At 42.0% G+C, this 22,606-nt stretch overlaps 1 protein-coding gene across 2 annotated transcripts in view; it reads right to left on the bottom strand.

Moving 5' to 3' along the window:
- Nucleotides 1-964: 964 nt before the first annotated feature.
- The window catches only part of ULK2 (unc-51 like autophagy activating kinase 2), a 91,089-nt gene continuing 69,447 nt past the window's right edge, over nucleotides 965-22,606 (bottom strand). For both annotated transcript variants that reach the window (XM_001372616.4, XM_016429307.2), the window contains exons 18-27: nucleotides 22,049-22,335; nucleotides 21,737-21,924; nucleotides 21,210-21,319; nucleotides 15,679-15,828; nucleotides 14,738-14,946; nucleotides 12,813-12,991; nucleotides 7,704-7,822; nucleotides 7,259-7,416; nucleotides 3,356-3,491; nucleotides 965-2,670 (exon numbers count right to left, since the gene is read on the bottom strand). In XM_001372616.4, coding sequence (XP_001372653.1) covers nucleotides 2,603-2,670; nucleotides 3,356-3,491; nucleotides 7,259-7,416; nucleotides 7,704-7,822; nucleotides 12,813-12,991; nucleotides 14,738-14,946; nucleotides 15,679-15,828; nucleotides 21,210-21,319; nucleotides 21,737-21,924; nucleotides 22,049-22,335 — 1,604 coding nt within the window. In that variant the 3' untranslated portion in view covers nucleotides 965-2,602. The remainder of the gene's footprint in view (nucleotides 2,671-3,355; nucleotides 3,492-7,258; nucleotides 7,417-7,703; nucleotides 7,823-12,812; nucleotides 12,992-14,737; nucleotides 14,947-15,678; nucleotides 15,829-21,209; nucleotides 21,320-21,736; nucleotides 21,925-22,048; nucleotides 22,336-22,606) is intronic.

The raw sequence follows: 22,606 nt of genomic DNA, 5'->3' as shown, positions 1-22,606 counted from the left end.
AAGAAAAATAGGGAATGGAGGCTGGGTTAGGAGAAGTGAGCACCATGCAGAAGAGAGGAGTCTGGTTTAAGCCTGCTGATTGAGGGACTATTAAGACTGACAAAATAAACGTGAGAATCCATCTGGAAGTGATGTTTGAAGATGGAGATCATCAAATCTACTATGATGGGGGCAAGGAACAGGGACAATATGGCTGTGGACCAGCCCCAAGATGTCCATGATGCAGGGCCATATTACTATGTTCGCAGCATATTCCCAGAAAGACAGACACTGGCCTTTGGGCAACTGGCTGACTCTGAACCTCAGCAATTCCCATCTGTTAAACAGAATGCAGGGATATGTCTGCATCTCTCACAGGTAGGGCCAGGTGGAGACATGAGACAACATAGGCAAACGCATTCTAGAAACTGCACGACTCAATACAAGTGGAAGAGAGAGCACCAAGCTCATCCCAAGGCCAAACCACAGGTGGATGGATGCTTTAGTCAGTCACTCCTCAGACCCCAATGGCATCACGGATGCTGGAGGCGGGGATATTACAAGAGGCTGCAAGACTGCTCGCTTGTCCATAAGCTTAGAGACAAGCATCTTCCCCATCCATGATTTTGCAATTCCATCATCCTAATATCTGAAAGAGAAGAATGTGGGGTGTCTGCACAGGCAGCAAGGTGGGCCAGTAAAGAGTGAACTGGGCCTGGAGTTGGGCCAACTTGGTGCACATCCAGCCTCAGACACTTCACTGACGTGACTTCACCTCATCCTCAATTTCCTAATCTGTCAAAAAGGGGATAGATAATAGCACCTACCTCCCAGGGTTGTGAGGATCAAATGAAATGATGTGAAGTGTTTTGCAAACTTTAAAGATAAATAGATATAATATTATATACATACTGTTACCCAAGATGAAAAAGAGTAGCTGCCCCTCAGGAATAGAAGTGCTGGAATAGACCAAACTGCACCTAGAAACCTTTGTCAGTTTTATTTTACTTTAATATACATTTATACAGGCGATAATAAAAAGGCTCTCACACCACAGTTCAGTGAGTTATTCCCTAGTTTCCAGAAGAATGCATGCTGTTACAAATGAGAGGTAGAAACACTGTATTAAAGACCTAGAAATACAAACATTCTATAAATAAACGTCCAAATTAACTGTTGGAATTTCATACAGATAAATAAGGTAAAAATTACATTACTTTGTCAGAGTAAAGAGAAACTCATGGTTTTCATCAGTACACTAAAACAATATCGATGCCAGAGCTACTGTACAACGTCGTCCAAGAGTCCGGACCACGTTAGCTAAAAGGATTAAAATGATTTTGTTCTGGAGAATGGTTTATTCAAGTATCCAAGCAGTTAAGTAACAAAAACAAAATAAAATACAATATTGGAACCATTTCCAGAGGAGTCTTCAGGTAACTTGCCTAAATACTCCAGGCCTTGCTATTTGGTAAGCTGCAAGAATTGAGCTTGAAATGAAAAGTGCCCACCTAAGTGAGGGAGCCCCTCTCCCCTGCTGCCTTAGAAAAAAACGAACCTGATTTTTCATTAACTTGATGTAGAAACCCCACATCACTAACAAGCATCTAGATTACCAACCTTGGCTCGGGCCTCAAAATTCTTGAGAGCCCCTCTCAATTTCCAGCACTGGTTCTAATACTGCCCAAGAAACCGTAGACCGAGAGCGCTTTTTACACACTCCTTGAGATCACAGGCGCTAATTAATGCACATTCTGCATGCACAACAAAAAATGCAACCAAGCCTTATATAGGAAAAGCAAAAACAACCAGGAACTCAAAACATTTCCGTTACTGAAAAAATTGGTAGCTGTAGACAAATAGGTAAAAAAAGGCAAAGGTTCACATGAATATAAGTTTGTACAGTCTGTTTAAAAGTCTCCTAGAAGTTACATCTGAAATTCCGCAAAGGATTTATTTACAATAAAATGAAACTTTTTGGAGTAAGTCCATTGTGCCTTATCTGGTGGTGTTAAATGAATAGTTCTGCGAAGTCCAGTATAATTGCTTTAGTAAATTAGTGCAACATGAAATCTGTTAGAAGGAGATCAAGCTGTAGCCACAAAAGTCCGGTCAAATGTGGGATTCTTGACAGAGAGCACAATTTCTTCCAAGGGCCAACTTTTCATCTCCCTCTTGGGGTGCCTGCTCAGCCTGAGCCAACTCACCCTAAAAGTCAAACCTGCCCCTGCCTGCCCAGGCTGGAGTTTCCCAGTCTATGCTTCAGGCATTTCCTGGCAGTCTTGAAGGCAAACCTTGAAGGCAACTCCAGCTCCAGCAGCATCTCCCCCACTGCTGTGGGAGCTGGGGGAAGCACTCACCCTTCCCCAAAATCCTCAAGAAGAAGCACTGCCCTGATCCTTCACTTCAGTCCAGGATGCACTTAACCAAGTCCTGACTGAAAACCTGGGAGATTCTGTCAAAGGAAAGGGGGGCTTCTCTGTAAGGCAGATTATTCCTCAAATACAGCAGCCGTTTAGGGATCCGCTTTGGCCTGCACCAACTTAAAAGCCATTCCTCCCTGGGGAGAGGGTCTCAGGCCCCCAGCTCCCTAGTATCACTGCTGCTTGGTCCATGGGAGAGGCTATGGCTCATAGACAGTCACCGCCCCATAGCAGAGTGCAGACAGCCTTCTTTCAATACTAGATTTATCTGCAAACAAAAACAGAACATTCGCTTTAGGACAGACAATGTAGGCCAGGGAGAGTTGGCTCACTGAAAAGGAGACCCTCACCCTCTACTGCCCTGGACTGCCCCTGCACTGACAAACCCGGGGCATCCCTCCCATGGGGATGGGGCACAGCGCAAGGAAAGGCTTTCACACTCTAAAACCAGGACCCAAGTCTGAGCTCTGCTTTCCTTTTCTGAAAATGCAGTTAAGACACGTCCAGCCTAGATTTAGAGTTTGTGTGGACCAACAGAGAACGTTCTGATCCCACCGCATATCCCCAGATCCAGGCCAATTAGACTAGGAGCTCCTTGGAGACAGGGGCTTCCTTCAGTCTCTTTTTTGTACCCCTGCACTTAGGGCAATGCCTGGCACATAGCAGGAGTTTCCTAAATGCGGTGCTAGCATGAGGCTCTGTTACCAGTAAGGGCGCTACCCTTCCTGTCCCCCTGTAGTGCTTTCACCAGGACTGAATCAATCTGGTCTTCTGGAGAGATGACATTTTTCCAGTTAATAACCTCTTAAAAGATTTCTAAAGAAATACACGAATGCAAAACTCTCCCGAGCTTGGGGGTCAGAGAAGACACCAATTTTTTACCAGCATTTCCCTTTTTACATAATTAGAAGTTCCAGTCCCTCTCCCCCCAGCCCCTTTGGGGGGACACTTACATTTGTGGACATTTTCAATGTCTGCAGGGTCCTGTAGGATCTTTGTTAAACCTTCCAAAAGGAGAGCTGCTTTGTGATACCGATACACAATGTCTTCCGTCTGCTGAAACATCTCATCAAGGGCTGCAGACTGCACCTGGGAAGAGGTTGATAGTCACAACTTTCCAAACTACCCCAAGCAAATAAAATTTATTTAAAACAAGAAAGCTTTAAATTTTAAAATTAAATAAATGCATTCTGACAAAATTATAGGTTGAATTAGCATAAATAACTCAAAAGCTAAAACTTTTTATCTACGTGAACTTTAGTGAAAGAATAAAAGATCTCTCCAATGAACCATAAATAAAAGGTTAAAACATCCAACTTAGAGAAAGTTAAATATCCAAGTGCATAATTAAGAACCTAGTATTTCATGACAAGCAGTTTTGTTAGAAGATATCTGGATAAACAGCATGTGATCTGATGTAGCCTCTTCATCTAACCGAGGATTTTCAGGTTCCGTGGTATCCAGGGTTCTCTTAATCATTATGACCACTCTGTGGGTAAAGCTTTCGGCTTCCTGGACTTTGGCACACCTCCAGCATTTCCCCATGTTGTGGACCAACATACAGGGTGAAGGGCAGTAACGGGAGAGCCAGGAGACATCAGTGTTAGTTCCAGCTCCGCCACTAACTTGCTGTGACCCTGAGGACGCCACTCAGCCTCCCTGGGCCTCAGTTTCTTTATCTGTCACATCAGATGAGCTGATCTCTAAAGTCCTTTCTAGAGTCCTTACAGATGTCCCTCAAGACCACTCTTCAGAAATGCAAATCATAGCCATTATCACAATGGATGAACCATGAGTTCTGACAAGATTAATTCCAAGGCAGAGAGAAGCAGTGGCCCTGGGACTATGAGATCCTTGAAGAACAGGGACTATCTTTCTGCCTTGCCTTGTGTCCCCAGCACTCACACAGGGCCTGGCACATAACTACCGGTGCTCGATAAAGCAGAAAAAGGTAATTAGCAAAGATAAGAGAGATCATTTCACCTACATGAAACTGAAAAGTAGTTTTACACAGAGAAAATGAATGCAAATAGGATAAGAAGGGACATTCTTTACTGGGCAACAAACTATCAATATGTGATAAAGCTCTAATAATGGAAATACGCAAGGCCAAAAGCCATTTGCCAGGAGAGAAGTTGCCAACGGACACGAACAGCGCTCAGCTCTATGAAAGAATGTTCCTAATCATTGAGTAGATAAATATCAATCAGAACAGCTCTGAGGTTCCACACTGTACTCAGTCAATGAATGGGCAAAGATGGCAAAGACAATATTGAAGGGCTTGTGTGAAAAGCCTAGTGGAGCCTGTCTCGCTGCTGGTAAAGCTGTGCCTTGGCCCAGGGATTCTGGGAAGCAATTCTGAATGATGTGACTGAACAAAGCGACTCCAGGCCCTCCCAAGGAGTTCCCGGGATGCCAAGAGCAGCACCTCTGGTCTTTCCAACGGCCCCTGCAGGGGCTGTCACTGTCACGGAGGTGACAGTCCGGGAACAGAAGGGGAAGCACAGAAAACCTGGTGTGGAGGGTTGAGCAGTCAAAAACAAGTGGACCTTAGAAAGCATTAAATTCAAAGAGAAGAGCAACTAAATACAGTTCGGGAGTGGAGGGGCTAAACCTGGCCTGAAGACAAGAGGACTCGGAGCCACAAAAGGACTTGTGGTGATGGAACACTGCAGCAAACTGTTTCTCCCTCTTCTTATCCTTTGTTATATAAGCGAGATCCATGGAGATGGATCATCATGAACAAGGACCTGTAACAGGGCCATTCGTTATTGCTGGATCACAGAATACATGCAGGGTGGAGACTAAAAAGATAGCAAGGGCACAGGTTAGGAAAGCCTTTAAAAGGCAAATAATGGAGAATTTTAGATTTGATCCTGGAGGTAATGGGGGGTGGGGTGGGGGCAGTTGCGTAGTTAAATCTGTACCTAAGAAAGAACACTCACATCTGAGTAGAGTTCAACTTTAGATACGCTGAGGTGACGAAGTCTACAAAACATTAAAGAGATGGAGATGTCAGCCTGGAGGTTAAGGCTACCCAAAAGAAAATGAGAATCCCTGGAAGAGATGTGAAGATTCTATCTCGGGCAGCCATAAGACCCCCAGGGGAAGTAAACAAAGGAAGAAGCTGGTTCAGGTCCCTCTTCCGAGTGAGCGTGACCTGGACAAAGACCTAGAAAAGGAGACTGAGGAGCAATCAGAAGTAGGAAAAACCAGTCAGAGCTTTATCATGAACCAGAAGGATGAAGGGGCAGAGTCAAAGGCTTCAGTGAGTCCAAAGGACAAGAACTAAGGAAAAGCCATTAACTTTAGCAGCTAAGAAAGGGTGGAGACAACTTTGGAGACAACATCTTCAACTGTAGGATGGGAATGGAAGACAGACAGTTGGGATGAGAGTGGAAAGCCAAGTGGAGGCACTGATTATAGAAGGCCTTTCTTAGAGAAAGGAGAGAGAATGAGAGCTGGGGGGTGGGGATCCAGTGAGGGTTTTGGAGCTGGGGGGATGCTCATAGGCAGTCACAAAGCAGCTGGTAAATGAGGAGACTGAAGTGAGAGGGGCAGAGATGGCAGGATGGAAGGAACCAATCATTTGTGCACACAGAAGGTGCACCTTGGCCAAGTCAAGGACCATTTCTTCACACCAGACGGGGTGGGGAAGATGACAGGGAGCAGAGGGAGTTCTCAAGGAAAGGCCTGGATTTTTTGAGTGAACCAGGAGGCAGAGTTCTCAGCTGAGAGTTTGGGGATGGGGAGCCATGGGAAGTAAAAGGTCCACCTTGGCACAGTGAAGACTCAGTCACCAGGGCCTAATGATTTTTCTCTAGCTTTATCCAGCAGTGCAAGAATAGGAGCAGGTGAGCCCTTTATATCAGTTTAATTGTTTACCCCTTCTGTGGTCAGTGGAGGATTTGGGAGAGGACTGCATACAAATCAGTTCAGAGGGGGCAGCTAAGTAGCACAGTGAATAGAGCACCAGGCCTAGAGCTGGGAAGATGGGTTCAAATCTAGCCTTAAATATGTGCTAGCTGTGTGACTCTGGGTAAGTCACTTAACCACCATTATTGCTCTTCTGTTGTAGAATGGATACTAAGACAGAAAGCAAAGTTTTTTTAAAAATTACAGGTGTAGCTAGGCAGTGACATGCACTTTTGGAGGGATATTCCCAGGGATCCACTGAAGTAACTCTACAACAAGGCTCTCTTTCAAGGTCCAAGATGAACAAATCATTACTCCCCCAGTCTGTTTCCAACCCAACTTTCCAAATTTCTCACCACTCCTTTTCTATACATACTAGACCACATGCTGGCTGTCCCTTCACTGGGAACTTGTTATCCTACCTCAGAGCCCATGGTTTATGCCTTTACCTAGAAGGTCCCATCTCTATTCTGCCTGTGAAAATATTATCCATGCTTCAAGACCCACTTCAGATGCCACCACTTCCATGAAGCCTTCCCTGATTCCCAGAGTTGCAAAAGGTTTTTCCTCCTATGGAGCACATGACCTGTTTTCTTTTATATTATACTAGGGCCTTCACATTGAAAGGATTGCCTTCTTTAAATCTACGTGACTCTTAATGCTAAGAATAAAACTCTGCACACAGCAGACACAATCTTAAATTCAATGTATAAATTATATTAATTAAGCAACAAGAAGCATTTAGACTTATTCCATTCATTGTGAAGTAATCACAAATTCAGGATTAAGACAGTGCTGTACATTGTTTTAAAAGGAAGAAATGGTGCAAAAGAGATGACTGATGCAAGTCAGCAGGTCATCTTCCAAGAAAGAAGTCCCATTCAGAGAACCGCTGTCGTTCACATTTAAACCATGCAAAGGGGAAAACTGTGCAGGATTACCATCTCTACAGCACAATTGTAGATGAGTTTCTCTGCAGTCACACTATTGATTTCATCAATGAATCTTTGCTTGTCAGAGAAGAAGCGATTCAGCTTTTCTGTAAGTTTCTTGCACATGGCGATACAGAATTTATATCTCTCATTCAGATTTTTGACAACTGGAAAAGTTAAGATATGGCACAAATCTGTCAATATTAGAAAGAGAAAAGATCCCCTCTTCCTACTTCTTTACCCTGGTTACACAATTAGGACTGATATTAGAAAATTGGACTTAAAAAAGCCCTGTTTTCCCCCTAAGGCTTTCTTCTGATTAAAATAACATTAACACAACCACCTTTTTCTCCATCTACTGCATATACTGTCTTTTTTTAATTTCTTAAGTAACTCCTGGAATAAAGGAGTCACTGAAGCTAGAAAATAGCTACTCCATTGCCACATTCCATACCTTGTTTAACAGCAGTCGATGGGTTCAATTTCCCTGATTTGATCTGGGCTTTGGCAAGGTGCAAAGATGAAGCTAACAGCTGGGCTGCTTTCATGTATAATACCAGTTGTTCTACTTGTCTAGAGAGGAAACACAAGATTCAAACTTTAAATATTAGACCTAACTTCTCTCAACTCATTTATCACATACTAAAACACATCTCCTCCCAATCCTTAGGATAAAAAGAGCCTAGATGTCTCAAGATGAAGTGAAACAGAATACTCCCCAAACCCGAATGGCTATGCATTAGTAAAACAGGAAAATTAAAAGCAACACAGGAAAGTCAAGGCTATGCCTCAATTTCTATCTGAGAAGGCTTATATAATATTGTCACCGAATCTCCCACATGCCAACCTAGAAATGGTGCTTGGGTGGTTGTGCAGTTCTGCTGTGATGCCAGTATGAACCCTTGATGAATATATATAGTCTCTCAATAAGGTATACCTAGCATTTATATAGTGCTTTAAGGTTCACCAAGCACTTTACAGTCATCTCATTTGATTCTCACATCCCTGAAAGGGAGGTGTTCTTATGATTCCCATTTTACAATTGAGGTAACTGAGGCAGATGAAGGTTAAATGGATTAACAAGGGTCACAAAGTGTCTGAAACTGGATTTGTACTGGATCCTGAGTCCTGAGCTAGATTCACTGTACCACTGTAAACCTTAAAATTTCTTAGACTTATGAATGTTGGAAATTTCCCCATTGGGAAATTTCATACTTGAAAAAATTTCCTACTGATAGTAAGAACTCTATTGGAATATGAAACTCCTTGGCATGGGAGGATCCTTCTCCTCCCTACTTAAGACTACTTTAGGACAGAAACCTTTTGCTAAACAATGGAAAGGGCTTTGACCTATGCTTAAGCATAGAACAGGAAGTTCTTTGAGTCATGATTTTAGAATTGATACTTGGAATGACAGAACCAGGTCTTGGAAACTACAAATCTCCACCCTACTCAGAGTAACAGGATTTAGGAAGGACTGCAGCAAAGATCAAGATTTAATTATTTGAGAATATGACCTTCAACAGACATGTGCAAAGGGGACAGACCTCTGGGCAGTCCTGGGTTAAGCTAGAGCCACCATTGGCACAGGGGAGAGATCAACAGTGATTGGTAGATGTGAGAACTGAGGGGAGGGAACTTAGAGTTTTTGGCTTAAAGATAGCAGGGTCTGAGGACTGAAGGGGGGTTGATGCTCTGAAGGAGGTCTGAGAGGAGAGAGGTCCTGGAGGGAGAGCTCCTGGAGAGGTCTTGAAGGAGGCTGTAGAAGGAGAACTCAGGAGGAGTCAGGAGGAGAATTCTCTGAAAACATTTCTTGAAAGGAGGCTCTCTTGAAGGTGGAGCCTGAGGTTGGCATGAGAAGCCTTACCTAGAGAGATCTTGGGTGAGTGATAAAACCAAATGACTGATTTATCTCTTAGGACTGAGGTCTAGGCCTTATTGGCTTGAGGGCCTTCATTCTTATTCCTTTCTTACTTTCTCTCTTTTTCTATTGATTAATCAGTGTATTATAAATTAAATTTCTCTATAAAACCCAGTTGGCTTGGGCATATTCATAAATTGGGAATATATTCCCTGGCGACCATCCTATATTTATATAAAACCAAGACACAGTAGAAAATATATTTCAGCGGTCATAATTGTTATATAATTCCCTTGCTCCCAAACATTTTAATTATCACATTTTTGGCTCCCACTCTCCTATCTACAACTATTTAACGCTCAAAACTAATTTAAATCTAACACTAACTATCTGCCTTTTATTACATTCTCTTCATCTTCCAGCCCCACTGACCTACACCTTCTCCTTTCCCCTAGTCTCTGACAAAGAGATGGCTGTCTCATTATGCCCAAAATCCAATTTTTTCCCATTCCTCTCTGGCGGTCAGAATCCTCACTTTCTCTCTCTCAAATCTTCACAGCACATCCAATTCTCCCCAACCAAAGCCACAGCTTCAACACAGCCTACTCCATTCCTTCCACTTAGTATCTTATGTCTCACCTCTCTTTCACACAACTGTTTACCAAGTGCTGCCTCCACTGTCTTTACTGCTGTTGGACCTCATTCTTCTTCACTATCTGCTGAATGTGAAATCAATGACCACTCTCCTTTCCTGGAGAGTGGCTCTCTCCCTGTTCCCCTTCCATGGCCATCATACTCCCTTGCCTAGGGGTGTTCCCCCAAGCCCTATCCCAGTCCTTTTCTTCTCTCTCTTCCTTCTTTCTCAGCTAACCAGCACAATGGGTCACCATCATCTCTGTGCTGCTCAACCACAGATATTTTCAGTTCAACTGCTCTATACTAGACATTTCAACTGGGATGTCCAGAGACATCATGAGCTTAACATGCCCACAAATGAATTCTTCTTTCCCCTACTTCTGCTCTAGGGCCACTGTCCTCCCAAGGCCTTCAACTTCTTTTGTTTTTTGGAAGCATACCATTCTTTACTTTTATTTCCTCCATGAATTGTTCTCTAATGTAAGCAATATATGTTTTCTTTCACAACATGGCAAACATGGAAATATGTATTATAATATATACAACCTATAGCATATTACTTGTCTTCTTAAGGAGAGGAGGAAAGGTTGGAGGGAGAGAACAAACATGGATCGCAAAATATCAGAAAACATATATTAGGAAATTGTATTGACATGTAATCTGGAAAAAAAATTTTAAAAAGTGAAGTAGTTGTTTAGTACAACTCTAACTCTGGAAATTTGTATAGTGACTAATAGACAAAACTGTGAATGCAAACTAGGAGAACCGGCATGCTTAATGGCAAGTTCTCATGGTCGCCCATTCCATCATCTTAGCATTCTTCACTCCTCATTCTCCCTCATCCCACATATCAAATCAGTCATCAAGTCTGACTAGGAACCAGACTGTCCTCTGCAGTCACAGAAGGAGTCACCTCAGTTCAGACCCTCCTGAGCTCTTGCTGGTTATCCCAACAACCTCCTAACTGGTCATCCCCCACCCCTAACTTCAAAATGTTCTCTAGATGGCTGCTAAGATCCTTGTTCTTAAATGCAGATCTGGGGCAGGGACTGCTCGACGTAACTTTCTGGCTTTCCTGTCCTCTAGGATCCAAACAAAGTGTCTTTTTCTCTTTTCCTCACATATGAGGCTCTACCTTGATGTACGTATTTGTGCTGACCATGATCAGGCCAAGGCTCCCTCTCTTCCACGAAGACACAGGCTGAGCACCACCTTCTACACAGAGCCTCTCCAAATCCCGGTAACTACCTGGTATGTTTGCTCTTATTCCCTTTAGATTTGTGCTTTATTTTTATGCATACTTGTCTCCCTCACACCTGGGATAATGGCTGGATGTATGACATTTCCACACATATGTGATATGATGTAAACTTCTTCAGGAAAGGACAGTTATTGCCTTTTCTTAGTATCCTCTGCCCTTAGTATAGGGCCTGGCACACAGGAAGTGCTTAAAAACACTTGGTGATTGAGAGACTTTCCCCACCTTAGAAACACCAGCCAGGTGCCATGTGTATAATGGCAGAAAGAAACCTCTTAAGACATTCTCTCACAAAGAACATTTTGAAAGATGCAAAAAAGCAATTTTTAAAAGAAAGTTAAGCTACTAACAGTCATAAGAATGCTCCAAATCAAAAAATTCAAATAAAAACTGGAGTTTTAACCTCACACCATTAATTGGCCAAAATGAGAAAGGTAAATACAAGAGGCTAGAGGATGATGGTCACACTAACCCACTATTGGCAGAGCTGTGCATTGGTCTAACTGTTCTAGAAAACAATTTGCAGCAAATTAATTGCAGCAAAATAGGTTCCCAAGAGATATTAGTATTATTAAGCATACTGCAGGAGGCCCAAGAGAAGAGAAAGGCTCCATAGCACCAAAATATTCATTGCCATTGTGACAGCAACAAACAGGAAGTTAGACAGGAACCCACAGATTGGAAGATGATTGCCCAAACTGGCCAGTCAACAAGCATTTATTAAGGGCTTGCTCTGTGCCACACCTTGTATCAAGATGCAAAGAAAGACAAAAGCTATTTCCTGCCCTCGTGAGGCTCACATTCTAATGGCCTGATGCCCAAGGGGAGTTGGGACAGGAAGCCAGGGTGATGTCATGTAAGATTCCTGTAGCCTAAGAAATGAATGGAAATGAGAGAAACTTGGACATACTTGGGCAAAGTGAAATCACTAAATTCGAGGACAAATCACTTGATCACTATGGTGATTTAAGACAAACATGGACAGGACTGATGCTGAAGTCTACCCCTTCCCACCCTCTCTCCCCTTTTGCTGGCAAAGAGACTGGGTTAGTCTGCTGTAGGATGTATGTTTTAGACCCAACCAGAGAATTCTACCTGACTGTTCTTATTTGTCATAAAAGAAGGTTGGGGGAGTGGGGACTTAAGTCAGAAAAAAAAGGGTAGGACAAAGATTCCCATTCTCCCTGTTTTAAACTACTTGCTTCCAAGAGAGCTCTACATCTCCTGATCTGTCAGAAAATTGTTCTCATACATTCAGATGCTCAAGGGGTACAAAGGGGAACTGTAATAGTTTTGTAGTAACACAAACTCCCAAATACTTCTTTTCTCACCTAATGGCAAATGAGGTCAATGTTTTTCTCCTGTATTAAATAAAACTTCTTTCAAAATGTAGCTGTTCCAGTTTAATACTATGAATGATTACCGTTCTCTCTCTTGAGTGCCAAAAACGGAAATGAGGGGGAGAGGGAGGGAGGTGGCTCAATGGATACAGTGCCAGGCCTGGAGCTGAGAGGACCTGGATTCAAATCTGACCTCAGATGCTTCCTAACCTAGATTGCCTAGCCCTTGCTATTCCTCTGTCTTAGAACTGATGACAGAAGATACGAGTTTCTTTTGAAAACCGGAAATGGGAAAAACCAAATGGGCCACCAGGGTGAATATGTCTGACCTGCACTGCGGGGCCACCTACTACTCTGGGGTCCCTTCCGTGTCTCTTCCAATCCAAGTTTCTTGATAAGAAAACATCCCCAAGCCCCATTTTAATTAACACAATAAATTTACAACAGAATTTCACACACACAACCTACCCCCAGTCCTTGCTCAGCTGACTTATCTGATCCACCACCACACTCTCCTGGATCTGGTACAAGGACACCGCCGATGTGCATAGCTCAGGATTACCTCCCCTTATGGCTGTCAGATCCAGCACACATTCAGTGAACGTCAGCATCGTGTTCAAGTGACGAAGCGTGTCTGTGTGCTCTCTCTGTAGAGAAGAGGGGGATGATGTCTCTTAACTTTAATGCCAAGGAGAAAGTGCCCACCTACCCAGAAAAACTCCTGAAGTCACATATTCACTAGCAGAGAAAATATTCCCATCTTCACTTCCAGAGGGTAGAGGATTAAAAAATGTAATGTTTTACACCTGGACAGATAACTATCTCTCCCACTGTCTGTAATAGTAGTTAAGATTTAACGTTTCTAAGGAACTACACTTCTCACCTGGTTTAAAAAAAAAAGCAATAGAAATTCTAAGGAACTAGCTATAAATCAGTATCTACATAAAACAATCCAGTTACTGATTGGACCAGGTCCTGTGGTAGGTGCTGGAAATAAAAAGAAAAAAACAAAGCAGGCCTTGCTCTTATAGGAAGCTAACATTCTCCCATTTACAAAATGGGGCCCAGGTTCAGTAAATAATATCCCCAAATAATTCAACTCAAAGTCCATTTGTACATCTTGAAGCCATATAACATTTTTTTACTGACAACGTTCACTTCAGAGGTTAATTTCTAGGTGACTCAGTGGATAGAGAACCAGACCTAGAGACAGGAGGTCCTGGGTTCAGATCTGGCCTCAGACACTTCCTGGCTGTGAGACCCTAAGCAAGTCACTTGACCCCCATTGCCTAGCCTTTACCACTCTTCTGGCTTTAGAACCAATACACAGAATTAATTCTAAGATGGAAAGTGAGGGGTTAAAAAAAAAAGGTTAATTTCTTCTTCATGTCTGAGTGCTCCTTAGGGAGCACTATGTACCTCCCAACCTCCCTCGAGGTACAAATGTATTTTAGGGTGACTTAACTACCTTCAAATATGGTAAAAGGACCCAATGGCAAAATCTGGATCAGAGTAAAGGTCTAAAAAAATTAATCACATTGAAGTTTAGCTTTCACCTAATTCCACACTGGCAGGGAAGTAGAATGAATAAGTCGTGGAGAGACTCAGAGTGTAGGAGGTGGGCATCGCAAGAAGGGACACGTGATGGGTATGAAACAATAAGAAAAGCCCGCTGACCCTGGCTCTAGAAAGTTCCCTCAAGATAGACATCAAAGATTGATGACAAAGGCTGGCCTTACTGATCCTCTTTCTCCACTGGGGATGAAAAGTAGTGATCACCTATTCCTGAGAAATTCCAGTAGTAGGAAAATGAGACCTGACACAATTCAGGGCATCAACTGCTTTTCCTCAAGCCACCAGAGAAACCCTCTGGCTTCACAAGGTGGTAAGATAGGAGCCAATGCTGAATATGCACACTCATGTAGTCTGGGAAGAGAAGCAAGCTAAAAGCTGTGGGGATGGAGAGGCCTTGGCTTGGAAAACAGGATTCCCCCCATCCCAAAGTCTCATCTGAAAAAATAATCTACTATTTCAGGATGACCTTTCCAACATTGAAGTCTTAGAATGTGTGTAAAAGTTTTCACTGGGGCTAAAATCCTTCATTCAATCTGTTTGCAGACAACAGGGCTTCATTCAATTTGAGGCGCTGCATGAGCAGCCTAGCAGTCTCTGGCAATGTGGACAGTTTTCCCATTTTTAATAATCTCTAGCTATGTATCTTTGAGTTTTCCCTCTCATGGGAAAAAAAAAACAAACTGTGAAAATAAGAAGTCACTTTTTTGATGCCAGGCCTCCCTGGGTATCACTTGAGTAACTAAAAAAGTGTTATTCAGTGGTGCCTTTTCTACTTTGTATTAAATGACATTAAAATGCTGAAATATCTTTTTCACTACCTCCATGAGAGTTTCTTCTGGAAGTTCAGGAGCTTCAAAAGTGATAAAGCCCTCCAAGCTGGGAGGGGAGGTCCCATAAGGTGTGTACTTCAGGCTTGGTGCTGCCTCTGCTCCCGGTGGAGAAGAGCCCATATAAATCCCAGGAGGTGAGCCCATATATATACGGCCACTGGTGGAGCAGAGAGACCCTCCAGAGCTGTTTGATCCAACTACATGGGAAGAGAAAACAGAGAGGAGACTCCTAGGGCTAAGTCATGAAATCATCTACTTATTTAGGTAATTTCACAGAACCAATGAGGCAACATATCAGATGAGAGAAGACACTCAATTCTATCTTCATGCTCTCTACAACTCATAAAATTGGAAATCTAGCTAAACACTATCCCGATTATTCAAAGGAACTATTTCTCCAAAGAGATAAAAGTAAGTCCTTGCAACACCAATGTATCTAGCACAACTCCCACTTTCCAAAGGACTTGCAGGTACCATCTAAGGCCCCCCCAGACTGCACATTTATCCCTCAGACTATTCCATCAATATAATGATTCACATCGAAAAACATGACATTTACTCCATGTGTTCTCATTTTTCACTTTTAAACTGCCATGAAATATTGAAATATTGAATTCCTTGTCTGTAAAATGAAAGCCAAGCTAAGGTCTTAAGAGGGTCTCTGGCCTGCCAAGGACAGACGGGGACTAGAATGCCCAGCCTGAATGACTCACTTCACTGTCCCATCTGGGTTAGGTCTGAATTGAAACCATTGATAAATAGTAAGATAACACCCAGCTTATGGGAGGTGGGGTGGGAGGAGGGGAGGGAACCATGAAAAAATATTCTAAATTAATTAACTAAATAAACAAAAGATAGCACTGAGCTACCACTCTAATTACTCCCTACATTCCAATCCCTACCTAGCCTGCCATGAGAAAACAACTCACCTGAGGTTGTCCTTGTGCGAAGAACCATTTGGGTGCAAGTAGGAGGTGTAGCACTATTAGGAGGTGATCCTACTGTAAACATCACAGCCCTAGAACTGGCCCCAGTGACTCCAGGAGGTCCCAGAACAATGCCACAGGTCCCTGCAGGAGCTAGAAGAAAAAGACACACTATGATTTCTGGTAAAATACAAGCCACTCTTAATATTATCTTGCTCTCCTAGATGTCTCTAGTCCACACTCCAAGAGAAAGTGTGCTGTTTTGAGAGCTTGTCTCCTATATATGGACCTGGGGGCAGCTAGGTGGTGCAGAGGCTTTATCCACTGCACCACCAGACCTGGAGATAGGAGGTCCTGGGTTCAAATTTGACTCCAGACACTTCTAACCGTGTGACCCTGGGCAAGTTATTTAACCCCAATTGGAGCCTTTACTGTTCTTCTGCCTTGAAATTAATACTTAGTATTGATTCTAAGACAGAACATGGGGGGGTTTTATAAGCAACAACTACAGATGGGCTTAGTCACTTGGGCTCCTTAGCTCTAAAAGTGGAATAACACACCTGGTGTGCTTCTATCAAAGAAGGTGAAGGTGAGAATAAGATGAGACAATGCCCATGAAGGACTTTGTAACCATAAAGAGGCATAAGCATGAGTTAGAGATCAGAGAATAGAATCAGGACATGACCAAATGACTGCTAAATCCTGATGATGGCTCTCATAAGCCATTGAATAAAGGTACTTGTTACACAATGGTTTTAAGTTAAATTAAGTTAAAATATGCTGTTTTCATCATTGACTTCTATTATTAAAATCACACTCTACTTGAGAACAAATAGTCCTCCCCCAAACAACCAGGATCTTACTGTTCAGCTCAGCCTCAAATATCAGTCTCCTGGACAACGGAAATATCTGATCACTCTGAGCCTCAAGCAGGTTCATTAGTTGCTTATCCCCCCCACCAAAAAAAGGCCCTCAGAGAAATTATAAGCACATAGTGATACCCACAAGTCCCAGGTTATTCTCTCCCCTTTCCCTATATTATTCCCAAAATGAAAAGGAGCTATGGTATGAATTTAGGCTGCAGAAAAGCCCAAAATGAAGGGGGTTTTTTTCACTCTCCCTTCCAAAAAGAATTTTGTCAGTACAAATTTAAATAATCTACATTGACCCGGTTCCAAGTCACATTATAGTCAAATTTCACAAGAGCTGTCAAGAAGAGCAGTTATATAGAGCATAGTGTATCCTTTATTTGAGGCACAAATTGCCTTTTGCTATCTGTGATCTCCATAATCAGTTCTCTGGTGACTCTATAAACATGGAATTATCTATAAGAGAATCAAAAACAATTAGTGTAAAAGCTAATGCCAAAGCTAGCACTCAATTATGGCAATTTTACCAATGGACACAATCACCATACATAGCAATTCTTGGTGCACTTGAGCACTCTGACTCATTTTGGAGGACACTAGAGTTAAAAGACTAAAAGCATGATTTTATGTTATTAAGACAAAGACAGAAATGGCACCGTTTTTGAATTAAGACATATTATCTTAAAAAGTTGACTATTAAAAAGAAAATCCTATTCTTAATTTACATAAAATTTTGGAGATATTACTAGAAAACTTCAAAACAGTATCACAAATAGAGATGGCAAGGATAGGGACAGAAAAGTCAAGCTTCACAAAAATTGAGTTATTCCTTTAACAGCTGTGGAGAAAGGTAGCTAGGGGATCTAAGGGGGCAGAAGAGCTGCAATTCAAAGTGTTTACAACACGAAATATTAAATGGAAAAAGCAAAATCAGTAGAAGAGCACAGATTCTCGCAGCAGATCAAAATATGAAATCAATCTCTGTTTACATTTTGTAAAACTGTCACCATAATTGCCACAAATTTATAACATAGTAAGGGTACCTTCTTTCCTACAACCTTGTGAACATATGCAAGGCATGTATTGTGTATATTCTGGATATGACAGGCAACAGAACTGCCTCATGGCTCCACTGCACAGCCAATAAGGAATGGGACCTAGATTTGAATCCAGCTTCCCTAACTCCAAGTTCAGTCCTCTACTCTACCATGAAACTCAACTCAATTTCCATATTTTACATTTTTTAAGGGCAGGGATAAAAGCACAATGTTGGCCATTTCAAAAAAGTTTTCTCTCTCTTAAAGAGCTAACAACAAACCTTGTTAGCTATGAGTGTAGCCAAAGGAACTCTATTATGCAAATAAATTAGACCAATAATAATAATGGGACCAGAGTCTTAGAGGCTACTCAATCCATGAGAAAACTGAGACACAGAGATATTTAAAGGATTTGCCCAATGTCACCCTGGGAGAGGTAGCAGAGATGAACCATCCCCCTACTTTTGGTCCCCAAACCAGCACTTTCTTCACAACAACCCTGTGGAAAAGGTATTATTCAAGTATTGTTCCCCAAGTGATAGTTAGGAAGTTACAGTCAGTATTCCAACCCATCAGAGGGAGGACAGGGCTTCTTTTTTCACAACCCCACCAAGCACATTCCATCAGAGCTTGACCAAAAAGAAAGTTACTACTGTGTTAATGTTACTAAGCCCGAGCAATTAGAAAAGACTGCCCTTGTGGAAGTGTAAAAAATGGATTTGAACTCTGGACTTCAATCCCCACAATTCCTTGCTCCACTTCCCCAAAATGCTTTGTAATCTCACTGAATTCTCAGGTGGGTCTAGATCGAGAAGGGATTTAACCTGATTGCAAATGCTTTTGTGGCTTTTGGACTTTTTGGAGCAGACTCAGCTCTTCCATGATGTGAGATTATCTTGTCTAGGCCTCTCTGGCCTAGGCACGTGTTTCTTATCCTGTATTTTCTTTAATCCTTAATCTTTAATAAACCTCATAAAAATATAATACTCCTTACAGAGATGAACTAATTTCTACCTGCCTCAGTCTCCACTAAATTTTAATCTTTACACAAGACATGTGCCTAGACATTCATCACATGCCTGAGCAGCCCCGGATGTACAAAGAGCTGTGTGTGGTCCCAAAAGGAAAGGTGGTGTTACTCTTAGAAAAGCTGGCCTTTTGAGACTGGTTTGAGTAAACTAGGATGGTGAAAAAAAGCAAGTTCTCGGCAAGGAAGAGCACGAACCAAAACCGAAGGGGAAGAGAAATGTGAGGAAAGAGGACATGTGTTGGTGAATAGACTCACTTAGTCAAAGCACAGAGGATGTGAGAGAAAAGCATCAGATAATACTGGAAAGACAGAGGGCACTCCAGTTGGGAAGGTCAAGCAAAGGAGTATTAACTTGATTTAATGTTCAATAGAAAACCACTTTGAAGGAATGAGCAGGAAAAATAAGACTGGATTTATAAATGTGATCACATATCCAGACCTAGAAGGGACCTTAAAAGTCATCTAGTCTAAGCAGAAGAGGCTCAAAGAGGTCACAAAGATGCTAAGTAGCAGAGTGGGGTAAGCAGACTTAGGCTCTATAGCTCCCAAGTTCAAGTTTTCTAATCTATCACTATTAAGCACCTTCTAAGTGCCCCCACCAGCCATTGCTGGGGATCAAAAAAAAAAAATTCAACAGCAGCTGCCCTTGATGAGTTTACATATATTTACATATTTGGGGGAGAAGTCCCAAGCTAGGGATTCAGCAAAGACTTGGAGCAGGAAAATGCGCTTCATCTGAGTTTTGGAAGAAACCAGGGGCTCTTAAAGACAGAAATGGAGGGTTTTTTAGGTACAGAGATGACCTATGCAAAGACCCAGAGGCAGACAGATGGCACGCTGAAAGTGAGGATCTAAAAGACCAAGTTTGGATCAATGTGTATATGAAAGGGTACATAAAGTTGTATGTATATAAGGTTGGAAGAGCCAATATGTGATTCTAGACATAACTAAGAACCAGTTACCCACTTCTGAGCCCGGGCAATGAAGATAAAAAGATGGGGCAGATGTTGAAGGAGAGAGGGAAGGGGGAGGAGGGAGAGACCCCAGAGAATTAATTTAACAAGGCTTTCAGCCACAAAGTCTCCAAGATGAGGAGCCTCTCCAGAGGCTAGTGCCTCCAGAAAAGCCAAAGAAAAGGAGTCAGCCTTTTCACTCACCAAGGAGAAGCAGTCTGAGGTCTCAAACCTGAGCTCTTCCAAAGTCAAGTTCAAAGGCAAAGACCCCTCACAGGCAGTAACTACCAAATGTAAAGGTATTTCCTGTGCCTGTGGTCCACCTTTATGTGTACCAATGGCCACTTATACTTGGCTTCAGACTGCCCATGGGGCAGTCAGTTGTTTCTGATTTGTCACTCACTAGCACACAAGGTCATAGACCTTCCCCCACCCTTAATCCTTAAGTGGGGGGGTGTGTATACATTCCTGGTGACTAAAATCTAAAAAAATAAGTAGGGTGGAGATTAATCCCATCTTCACAACAATCAGACTGATCAGAGGAATGATGGGGACCCCATTGGTAGAAATCAAAACGAGGGAAAAAAAAAAGAGTTGTGGTAAGTCAGCAAACTAGGTTTATACATGTCCATTCGGAGGGACAGTGAGAAAAGTGCCAGAGGAGCACCCCTTCTGTTTCACTGATGTAGGTCCTCTCATTTTTCCTAAGGGTGACTTGTTGTTTCCAGTCTATTCATTTACCAGTAGGTTCTTCCACTCCTGCCTAGGACTTTCTCCAGCAATGCTCAGCAGCCCCAGGCAGCACTAAGGAGTGAGGGAAGAAGCCAGAATGGTCAGGATGGATTTAGTGAATAGGAAGCAATGGATGAACTAAGTCAACATGCATTTATGGAGCAGGCACTGGGCCAAGCACATAATATTATAGACAAAAAGACAAGAAGAGGGCAAAGAACACATAAGTATGAGACATGGAGAAGGAGAGGAACTGTAATATCTGGCAAATAATATCCTAAGAGGACAAGATGAGTCTTAGGTGCCTGTGTGGGTGAATTGGAAAAGAAGATGGCTAGAGTGAAAGAATTGTCTTATCAAGGTGTTAGAAGAGCGATCAATATAAATAGTGAAATATGAGGATGATGGCAGGGGATGAGGAACTGAGAAAGAGGTTGAATAAAGAGCTATTTTGTCTTTTTTAAAGTGGTATTTTAAGTTTCAATATGCTATTCTTTAAAAGTTAAAAATTTCAGCAGTACTATTATTTGATGAGAAAGTAATTTTTGGATCACTAACTGGGCAGTGAATAGAGTAGCAGGCCTGGAGTATGGAGGACCTAGATCTAAATCTGGATTTGATTCTGGGAAAGTCACTTAACCCTTACCCCTCTCCTCTTCTTTCTGCCTTAGAACAAATACTTAGTATTGACAGAAGGTAGGAGCTTTAAAAAAAGTATAATTTTTACTTTAAAACTGTGTAAAAGATTTACTATACTCTTAACAGTGATTTTTATTATGAGTTTGAGTTCGGCTTAACTTTTTTTCTCCAATGATAGACAAATCCCCCAAAATGGATTGATAGTAGATAGGCAGAAGAAATGATGAAATTAAAATCTGCAAGTATGTTTAAAAAGAGATCTGATCCTTCCTACCTGTATCCATTGGCCGTTCGGTGTTGAGACTATCTGTACTGCCTTGATATAGCTGCCCACCTAAAGGTGTCTTCACTTGTTGATCTGACAATTTCCCAGTACTTACAGATCTATAAAAGGACAGTAATGTTAGCAATAGAAAAGACAATGATCAATCTTATAAAAATTATCTTGCATGCCAAAAAGGGTTTATTCTGGGGCTATGAGTAGGTCATAAAATGGTACTTTCTTCAGGGTGAAAAGTTAAGAAATACTAAAAACCATAGGGTGGAAACAGATTTTCAAAAACCAAAACAGACAAAATCAGCTGGTCCAGGAAGTCAATCTTGTCTTTATGGTATACAGAATACAGCTGTAATTTTCACAAATGTCCAATATCTAAAAGAAATTTCACATCCTACTCCCATGATGTAAAAGCTCTTTATTAAAATCTTATAACTTCCATTAAGGGAAAACATTTATGCTCTTCCCACATGTTTTTTAAACTTAAGGCTACAAAGAAAAATGGGTCAAATGGACTATTTTACCTGCCAAATGGAGCCTTGCCATGCTGCTCAGCCATCTGCTTTTCACTTCCTTGGGCTGAGAGAAAATGTGAGAACTCTCGGGGGTCACTCACATCTTTAGCTTGCACATCTGTTGGTCCCTGGCGAGTAACCAAGGCTAGCAAATTGGAAGATGCTTGTGTTTTAGGGATCTTGGAAGGAGCTGTGGCCTGGACAAATATGACAAAGGTGATTTTAATAGAATGCCTATTCATTTTCTATTTATAATATGCTAAAAGATGAGTTAAGTACTACTTTGTTTCTCTATTTATAATATGGTTTAAATAAACCAACCTTAGTGGGAGAGCCAATGATTGTTGGTAAAGGAGTTTTAAAAAGCCAGTCTGAACTCCTAGGAGATGATCCCATGTGCTTGGTGGGGGAGGTTCCAAGGCTGACTGGCCGACTTGGCTGTGGTGAGTAGCTATATCCAAATCCTGCCTGGGATGGGCACACAGGGTCAGAATGCTGCTTTCGAAGCTTTTGTTTGTTCTGGTAGATATCTGTGAGAGTAGGAGCACTCTGAAGTCTAGCACCCATCAATAGAGACTGTGGTGACTGTGACTGTGGGACTGGAGAACCTACAAAGAAAAATTTGCAAGGAGAGAAGAGCAGAACAAACGTAGATCATATCTTATAGTACTAAAAGTATTGGACACATAAGGTTCAGTCCAAGAACTATAAAAAGAACTTCTCTTTTCATTAACACAGGAGAGATGATATTAGACTATTCTCATATCCTCAACAAACAACTAGATAATGCACACTCTGCTTGGTGTTCTTAAAGGACAATATTTTACAGGACAACTCAAATCTTACTACCTCTACCAGCAGCTAGCAAACTGATTCAGA

This window comes from Monodelphis domestica, chromosome 2 (genome assembly GCF_027887165.1).
Source record: "Monodelphis domestica isolate mMonDom1 chromosome 2, mMonDom1.pri, whole genome shotgun sequence".
Classification (NCBI taxonomy): domain Eukaryota; kingdom Metazoa; phylum Chordata; class Mammalia; order Didelphimorphia; family Didelphidae; genus Monodelphis; species Monodelphis domestica.
Note: the sequence above shows the minus strand (reverse complement) of the source record. Positions and strands in the feature narration are given on the sequence as shown.